This window comes from Octopus bimaculoides, chromosome 26 (genome assembly GCF_001194135.2).
Source record: "Octopus bimaculoides isolate UCB-OBI-ISO-001 chromosome 26, ASM119413v2, whole genome shotgun sequence".
Taxonomy (NCBI): domain Eukaryota; kingdom Metazoa; phylum Mollusca; class Cephalopoda; order Octopoda; family Octopodidae; genus Octopus; species Octopus bimaculoides.
The window spans coordinates 12,153,630-12,163,792 of NC_069006.1; the positions used below are offsets into that span (position 1 = coordinate 12,153,630).

General features: G+C 32.7%; 1 protein-coding gene across 1 annotated transcript in view; it reads right to left on the reverse strand.

Annotated features, from left to right (window-relative positions):
- Positions 1-10,163, reverse strand: part of LOC106877475 (neprilysin-4) — a 105,876-nt gene that overhangs the window by 55,515 nt on the left and 40,198 nt on the right. Inside the window, exons 2-5 of the mRNA XM_052976910.1 lie at positions 9,388-9,524; positions 8,332-8,388; positions 4,161-4,322; positions 232-315 (exon numbers count right to left, since the gene is read on the reverse strand). Coding sequence (XP_052832870.1) covers positions 232-315; positions 4,161-4,322; positions 8,332-8,388; positions 9,388-9,524 — 440 coding nt within the window. The remainder of the gene's footprint in view (positions 1-231; positions 316-4,160; positions 4,323-8,331; positions 8,389-9,387; positions 9,525-10,163) is intronic.

Sequence of the window (10,163 nt, forward strand, 5' to 3'; positions counted from 1 at the left end):
TTAATGATTTTATGCATTGGACCCTATAGTCCACTCTTCTCCTTCTGCTAATGCATTCAGATTAAGTATAAATATAGTTACATTTCCATACAAAATATATATAGGTTGAGAAGCAGTATAGGTTTCAAAATGATAAGCTTATAGAGGTATCAATCTTGAAGAAAAGTTTTTTAGCTGTTAGTTCTTGACTGAGAAGAGGTGAGGGTTTGAAGTTGAATCACAACAACTTACTTTTATTCATGCAAGAAGAATAAAGTATTTTGGCTTTTTGGATTGAAATATTTTCTTCATCTGAGATTTCAGATTCAAGGAGATCTGTAATGAGAATTTAAAAGAAAATATCATTGTAGTAGTAGCATTGAGGATGATGATAATCATAATAATAATAATAATAATAATAATAATAATAGTAATTCTTTCTACTACAGGCACAAGGCTTGAAATTTGCAAGAAGGACATTAGTCATTTACATTGATTCTTATTTTATCCACCCTGAAATGATGAAAGGCAAAGTTGACTTTGGTGGCATTTGAACTAAGAACATAAATCCAAACAAAATGCCACTAAGCATTTTGTCTGACATGCTAATGAGTCTACCAGCTCATTGCCTTAATAATAATATCAACAAGTTTTGTTTTTCCAGTACATCTTGTCCAATTTAACGTTTTTAAGCTAGATTGTTTAGCGCGTGACAAGCTCTGATCTCTAAAACATAAATCCTGTTATAAAACAGTGTCAAAATAACCCATGTTTGTCCTATACCTAGATAGCAGATTTTGAAGCTAACTGTGGATCTTCTATATAACAAATATATTGATTTTTAAAGAGTATACATGAAGACAGGATAGCCATGGTTGCAATAGATGGGGAAAGTCAACACTAATAATAATGGTGTATATGTTTCTATTTTCTTAGAGGCAGCAACATTCTTTTTTCTTAGATTATATTCCACCTGACTGATTGGCACGGAGCTACCAGTACACTCTAGTGCTCCACACATGTGCTGTTTCCTCAGTCTATTTTCCTACCACTACTACAATGGTCCCTGCTCTTTATAGTTAACTAATCTCATGCCATTACCACTCAGGTCCACCCAATTCATTAGTCTCCTGTCACCCATATTATCCTTACCCTACTCTAGGTCTTGTACTAAACACCATATATCCAGGCATTCTTTCACAAAATGTCAGTACTCTGGAAATGCCTTCCTGCATGTCTTTTCCGTAGTTGCACAAGGAAAACATCAGCTACATTGATTTTGATCTCATGAGAGCATTGTGAAGATCAAACCATTAAGAAACAAAAGTGATCATTCATCTACAAACTGTTAATTTAATTTTGTTTTATTCTAATTATTGCTTCCTATAGTAGTAATTATAAAATGTTAAGATCCAGTAGTGACTAAAGTTTAATGCTATCACCTGGCTCACATAAAACATTACAATTTAGTACAGAAAATGGTTACAAAATACATAAATTATTGTAGTAGAAGAGTGATAGCACTGATTTCACTGAAAACTGAGTCTTTGGATTTATGCAATATTCTTGACAATAACACCTATTAATTTCCATTAAGGCATTCCTTTGACATCAACTAAATAATGACAAAATTATTTTACTAAATACTTCATTATTTCCAAAATTAATTTAAAACAAAGACAGTGTAGTTCAGTGGAAATATGCTAACAAAAGCATTCAAAAAGGAAAAGCACAGTGGATAATGTAGTTGTAGATATAGAAAAATATGGGATGGTCATGAAGGGATTGGTTTTGATCATGGATTTGTTTTGCATGAACTGATTTGGGGTTGAGCAACAGCATTCATAAAAGAATGAGAGAAACCCTTGTTATAAAAGCTATCACAGTTAAATCTGAATTTGAAACCTTTTGCTTTTTATTTTTTAAAATTATTTTTTCTATTTTAGAAATAAACTTTTGGGGTTGTATTTGATAACCGGATGTTAAACTAGAGTCTTGTCTTTGTTCCTCTCCAACTTTTAGGCTTAGCAGGTTAATACACATTGTGGGATATGTGACCCAAAGCTGCACCACAAGGAAACGGACGTTAATCAGTGTCTGACACTATTGTAGTTAGTATGATACCTAAAGACTACCGGTACTGCAGCTCTTTCTCACTTATTGAGGAAATGCATCAGCTAACCTGTTTAAATGATTAACTACATTTCGTCTACAACCTTTGCTATTTATTAATCTGTCACTGCACATATTGAGAATGTCCTCTTTTTTTTATTGTTTTGATGTTACTGTAATTGTCTGCAATCACTGCACCCATTCTAACCACCACAACCGTTTGTTGCAAACAGTTGTGATTTCAAATTGTTACTGTAGAACCAGTCTAGAACCAGTAATCAGGTCAGTTATCAGTGATTAATTTCTTGTATTATGGGTCAGTTTTGTCTATGATATAATTCTATTTTGTTTTGTCACATGAGACTATGAATATCTCAACAGTAAAAGACAAGGCGAACTCTATCATAGGTTCACAAAGTGTTAACACTTAATGTAGGTTACATTACAAAGCTAACTACAAATTATTATAATTATTATGCAGCAAGGTAAAAATAACTAATATTAATATGGAGTAAATAACTGGTTCAGTATTATTCTGAATTCATCAGTGAAGCATAGACTTCACTTCATCTGTCAAAATAGTGGAAATAGAATCACTAAGTGAATGTATAAGAATGTACGTTAGTCAGCACAGAAGAATAGAATTGTTCAGAGATATCATCTGCATGAAAATCAACAGTTAAATTAGTATTAACATATTTAATGTAGGAGAATTAAAAAGGTTAACTAGAAACATCATAGCATTGTTTGGTCTCAGTTAAACAAGATGATGTGGTTAAGACATTTCAATATCTGTTCTTAGGCTCTGAGTTCAATCTACTGCAAATGTTCTGTTTAATCATGAGAGATACTTAATTCTGTACACCTCAGATAATCTAACTCCATTGAGAATGTGATCTATGATGGGCTTGAAACCCTATCCAAGAGGAATGTTAATTTTCACTGCTTAAAGCTGTGATAAATTTGGTGCAAAGTTCTAATATTTAGCTTTCTTTGAAGGTATTTAGTTTCTCATTCTCTAAATATTGTTTCAATGGAGTAACAGAAACATTAGTGTACCATACTAAATACCCTGCCATATTCATATCTTTGTACATTCAGAATTCAAAGCTATTGAGGTCAATTTTGCTTTACACTCTATTGACTGATTATAAAAATATTGAAGAACTGGGACTATGTAGGTTGGCCAGACCTGACCTCTTTAAGTATCAGCCAAGAATTGAAGCTTAACAGATCAGTGAACCCTCACTCAACCATATCTGGGCCTTGTCTCTAATTGGAAATTATAATTTAACCTCGTCATAGTGAAATTAGTAAGGTAAGGGATTTCAGCATAATTAGTAATATCATTAGGGGTTAATTTATTGATACTGTTCCAGGAAGACTTAGAGATTGGAATTCTTGCCTAGATTGTCTTGATAGATAATAAACAATGATATTGAACCTATGAAGGAGCACTCAATTTGGTTGCTCAACCTACTAGAAATAGCAGCACTGTCTGTTTCAGATCAAACCTTACTCACCTAAAAAAGAAACATATTAAATGTTTAAGTTTTAGATAATTCTATGTGAAACAAAAAAAGTCAGTGGTCAAAGCTGGAACACTTTTTATCATAACTCTGCTGGATTGTTGCTAACCATTTCAAAGATTTTTTTTTTAAGTTTTAACTCAGAAGGGAAAAGGGTAGCATTACTAACCACTTTACAGGCTAGTAGGAGAAAGGGAAAGGAAACTTGAAACTTAGTTTCCATTCTTGTAATAGAGTGGAACTTAGTAAAGACATCTGAACAGACAAATGGGATTGTTAAACTGGATGACACATTAAATCTACCAACTGAAAGAGGAATTACTGTGCATTTCACAAGCTTCTACAGAATTTCTGTCTACTTTGTTTCACTCAGCAAGATTTGATACATGCCTCTGGAATAAGAGGCTTGCCCAAGGTTTAGAACCGCATGATTATGAAGCAAAATTCTTAACCACATGACTGGAATTAAACAACAACCACTGCCATTACAAACAATATGATCTTTTTGATTCATTCAGTTCTACAATATAGCCAAATTACCTTTAAGTAAGGACTGTAGTTGGTTCCTAAGTTGTTCAAATGTGCTGTAACTGGAACTATCTTCTGGAATTGGATTCAGTCTTTTCCAACTTCCACAGGCAAAGTCATAAAAGTTATCACATGGGTCTACCTTGGTATTCATTGCATCCATCAGTCTTGCCGCTGAAAATATTGTATATATTATATATTTGATAATTTCACTTGACCATAACTATATTAATATATTGTTAGAACTCAGTATATATATTTCAGAATAAAGTGTTAGGCAAATAATGATTGTAATATGAAATTAATGGAACAATAAGGGAATGTGAATTACATATGCAACTGCATTAGCCTACAGCTCTGAGTACACTGCTTTTTATAGCAGAAACAACTGTAAGCTAATGAAGTTGCTATATATGTGTGTGTGTGTGTATGTGAGAGAGAGACTTCATGTTCATTGTATGAAAGTAGTATGTCAAATGTTTTTTGACGATTATATATACACATCATCGTTTTACTGTCCACATTTCCATACTTGCATGGGTTTACTGAGATAGATTTTGCTACAGCCAGATTCCCCTCCTGTTTCCAGGGGAGAAAGTTCCATAGTCTATTGAGCATTGAACAGCCGAAACGTATTTACAAGCCCCTTTCATTTATAAAGCTTGCACAACATCAAGAAACCTGGAAATGTTTTCATGGTTGACTGCAAGCCTACACCACTTGTATTTAATAATAAGGCTGTGGCTCTGTTTACAGTTAATGAACACATTTAAGACAAAGAGAAAATACAAATCACTCTCACACACATGCATATATACAGTAGACTTCAGTCTTTTCTTACCAATTACATTCACAAGGTATTGGTTGATCTGCAGCTATAGTATAGAACATTAGTTGACAATGTTCATGCAGTGGGGACCAAATCCCTAACCTTGTGGTTCAGAAGTGAACTTCTAAGCTATACTTCAATGCACTCCCACACCCCCACAAACAAGCAAAAATTAGCTAAGAGAAATTACTCCAAGTAGCATGAACTAACAAGGACAAAATTATATTTACTTTGATAGAAAGTAAGCAAGCACCTAATGGCAACTGCAATCAATACTTTTCCTGAAGAAGACTTAGACATCAAAAAATAGTTGGGGCAGTTATAGTCTTGGCTAATTAGCATAATTAAAACAAAAATGAGCTAAGAGAAAACTTAGTGGCAAGTAATGTAAATTTGGTTCAAGACAAATACCATACAACATAAATTGATGTATTGAAATTATCTTTGATAGAAGGTACCTTAAACCTTCACTCTTTCTTCACATTATTCCTTCTTATATTCCTCTTTCTTGGCATACATTACACACTCTTCCTTTTATCGCCCTATCTTCTGTACCATCCTATTTCTCTGTCACCCATTGTTTACACTAATTCTTTCTTCTGTTCATACTCTGTCATGTTGACTTTGAATGAAGACAAGAGACAATTCTTTTAGACCTTCCAAGAACATGACAATCTCCCCGGTGCAGCTACTGCAATAAAGTGCACCAAGTACATTGTAAAATGGTTAGTTTTCAGATGGGCATCCAGCTGTAAAACCTATACTAAAGTAGCATGTATGAACAAAACATGAACCCTGCCTGATCATGTAGGAGAACAGTATCTCTGAATAAGAATTAACCAGGACTGTAACAGCCTGTCCAATAAATTCCTGTAAGGAAAGTGAGTTGACATAAAATGTTTATACACACACAAACACACATGCACATATATTGACACACACATTTTAATATATAAACACATGCAAGCTTGTATATTATGATACAGTAGTTTGAGTGAAAACTTATGTGAACACATGCACGCATGTGTGCATACACACACATAATGAAAGAGAAACAGACATTTTGCAGAATTAGTGACAATTAAAATACCTTGCATTTCATTACATTCCTTTATGTTCTTAGTTCAAATACCACCATGATCAATTTTGCCTATGATGTCAATAAAATAAAATAGCAAAAGCGATGTCATGCATTATCCTCCTCCTTTGTGACTTTGAGCCTTTGTGAAATATCAATATTTAGTTATGTGATATGGAAATTAAAGTACTGAAATTTTGGTTTAAGTACTTATTCAAATAGTACCAATAGGTTTAGTTAGACTCAATACTCAAGTTTTGGTATCAATCTCATCTCTTAATAGTCAGTAGTAGAAAAAATCATCAAGTTGTGAAGGAAATATCAATAATTCTCATGGAACTATTTAACTCATGTTAATGCAGTTGCAGTGATGGAGAATTTAATGTTGAAATGTTCTTTTATTATTTTCAATGATTTTTGTAGCTGAAAAACTAATATCAAACCAGAGTTCTATCAATGCTTCCTTGACAAATACATAATATTGGTTGGTTTATTGAAACTTCTTTTTTATAAATAGAATTCAGATATTTTATCTCCAGAAGATAAAGAAATTTTGATTAAAAGTATTTGTACATCTATTTGATCTGTTCTATTGGAAATAATGGTTCTGAAGTTGGTTGCCTTTTCTAGATTCAACCATTCTGTGATAAAATTGGAATAGTATCTGTTTTGTAATTTCCAAAACTGAAGCATGTTTGCTTAAAATTTATTGTGATTGAAATGTTGTTTTTCTATAATTTTTTTTTACTTACATGTAACACAATAGATGCAGTATGGCTGAATAGTTAAGAAGTTAGATTTGTCACCACAAGGTTCCAGGTTCAACCTCACTGCATAATATTTTGGGCAAATGTTGTCTTCTTTAGCCTAGAGGCAACTCATGCTTGTGAATGAAACTTAAGAGAAAGAAAATATATAGAAGCCTATTAGATGGATTGTAACTGTTATTCAAAAGGCACACTCTGTCATGTTGATTCTGCCTGAAAATTACATTAAGGACCTGTCTGTGGAATATTTAACCATTTACATTTTAATTCAGGAGAAGGTAATCTAGTTGATTAGACAGTTGAATCTTCATTAAAGGATGGAGATGTAATGCATATATCATAGATACTTTTCAAAATGGCTGCTGGAATACCATTTATTTGATCTTTACTAAAGACACGGGAAGAAAAAGACATATCTGCTATTTAACAATTGTGAGGATGGAGAAGGTGAAAGTATATTATTTTTAACCTTTATTTATATTTTGTTCATATTTCCATTGATATACACTGCATAGGTGCTTAAATTTTGAAAATAATGAAAAATTTGGAGGGACTTAGTAAAATAACTAATATTTTTATTATTAAACTGGTGTTTGTAACAGAACTCAAGATTCTTACTTAATATTAGAGAGGAAAGTTTTAATTTAAATAGGAACATTTTTAAAGCAAGGGCTTTTGTACCTTAGAAACAGAGGCTATGTTGGCTATGTTTAGTGTCAGAGGGATTAAGCATGAGAAATTGATAGGTGTTAAGTCAATTGAAACATACTTGTAAGAGAATAACTCCATTGACCAGTTTGTATTTTTGAGCCACAGATTGAACAGAAACAGTTACTTTATAAAAAGTACACCATTGGGTGATATATGTTCCTGAAGAGAGGCAGTTATTTAAGCAATCTATCATAGTGTGATCTATATCTCTTAATAGACATAGATCATACTATGATAGACTATGAACAGTCTACCATAGAGTGCTCTGTCCTGAACAGAGACAGTTATTCAATCTACCACAAAGTGGATTGTTTCCCTGAATAGAAGCAGTTATTTGAACAATGTGGTCTGTATCCCTGAATAGATACAGCTTTTGAACAATGTACTATTGCGTTGTCTATAATGGAATATAGACAATTATTTTATCAATGATAATCAGAATATCTACTATTCCAATCTTTATAGATGTATTATGATTTTTGCCCATTCAACAAAGTTAAACAATATCAAAGCTGCATTGGTAATTAGGTGGTTGACTGCTTGGGAAAAACAAATACTGAAATTAAGCATCAACTTTTCAGCCATTTGCTCAACCTGCTAGAAATACAAGCTATTTCACTTTTAAATCATTTTACAAAAATGAGTAACATACTGAATTATGTGATCTTAGATATAGTGTATCTGAATAGATATGATGGCCATGGCTGGAACATCTTTGATCATAAGTCTTTTCAAGCAAGACTACCTTGGCTAAACAACATTAAAAAATAATGATGGGTATTAATGTGAGAATCTTACCTGCTTTAACGCAATCTTTTGTCAAACATAAATTTTCAAGAGCTAATTGTTGAGGATCTTTAAAAGACAGATACAAAGAAAAAAGGAAAACCAACATCAAAATTCCAATTGCATATAGATAGAATATAAAAGACTTTTTGTTTGTAATTATGAAAATCTTGCAAATTTCGCAGACTACAATAGCATTTATCATTCCTGTTTTGTAGATATTCTCCTATTCTGTCAGTTATGGTGGTTATTTAGGCTCTTTAGACATGCAAGTCACAAAGTGGCCTTGCAAAGGCTGGGGCTACAAAAATGTTTACCCAGTACAATCTATAAAGAGCATTGAGCCATAGAAACCATGGCAAAACTGAGACATTGGCGCTCGGGTGAATCCTGTCCAACTCGTGCCAGCATTGAAAAGTGGGTGTAAAATAATGATGATGAGTATGTTTAGTGGTATGTCTTATCAAAACACACATACTAGCATCTTTTCAGTTTTCACCAACAAATTTGCTCATGAGGCTTTGATTAGCCCAGAACCATTGTAAAAGGTACTTTCTCAAGGTACTGCACAGTGGGACTGAACTTAAAACTATGTGATTGTGAACTTCTTAATCACACAACAAGTAACTCATGATATGATTATTTATTCAGCTAAAAACTTACATTCTCATTTTGAAAAGTATAAAGAATAGATGTTTGTATTTAAAGCAAATGGCTATATGCCAGTTTTCAATCTGGATACCTCATACATCTAGATTGGAAGTTCCATTTCATGAAACCAACTGTGGCTAGTTTTAAGAAGTGGCTGTATCATTAACCTGATTTAGCCAGTTTAAATGTTATAGGATTAACAATGTAGATTTTAATTCAACATAAAGCCACTTTTTGTCATGGTTGTTGATTGAACTGATCTGTAATATATCCCTGAGATTTATTCTAACCATTACAAGGATGAAAGACAAAGTCAAGCTCTGTAAGATTTGAACTCATAATTGTGGAGAGATGAGACAGTTTAAGTCTTTTCTATGAAGTAACAAAATCTGTTAATATTAATGTCTTCTGACTTACCTTTCTGGTTCTTCATGCTGAGAATTACCACAAGGCTTATACCAAGACCAGTTGCGAGAATACAAAGGGAGATCATAACAGTTCTCATTTCTAACCAAATAAAGGGCCGATTGCCTCTTTTGGTTGTTGTTTCAAGTCTGGAATATAAAGTAATTAATACAACACTCTTTAATTAACAACAAAAAAACAAGGAAGTAATGTGTTCAGATTTCAAATAATTTCTTTAAGAATGAATGTATTTTTAATGTTTTAACCCTTTCGTTACTATATTTCTGACACCCCTCATGAGTTTCAATTAAATTCTAAAATAATCATGAATTTAGACTAGTCTCATTAAACACCTGTAACTTTTTTATTTATCAACATATTAATGTGATATTTGGAACATAATTAAAGAAAGGGTTCTTAATCAATTTTATTGCATAATTTTTGTCTCTGGGGTATTGCAAGTGTCTCTCACATGTAAATATTGGTTCAGCTTCACAAATCGTACTCGTTCATAATACTGGAAATATAGTCATCGCCAAAAGGTTCCTGATCGCTCCAGTAATTTGTTATTCTGGGTAACTGTCTAATACCCATAATAATATTTATGGCAAAAAATGCCCGTATTTCATCTACAGTTGCAGGAAACCACAAGCTATCTTTTTTTTCCGGTTTGTTTACATTCTGCGTAATGGTTTGTTTCCGCAGTAATCATTTCAAACAAGCATGAAAAAGAAGTCTAAAGGTTTCGCTTCCTGAGAAAGACTATGGGTAGACCCTGTTTCCTCAGA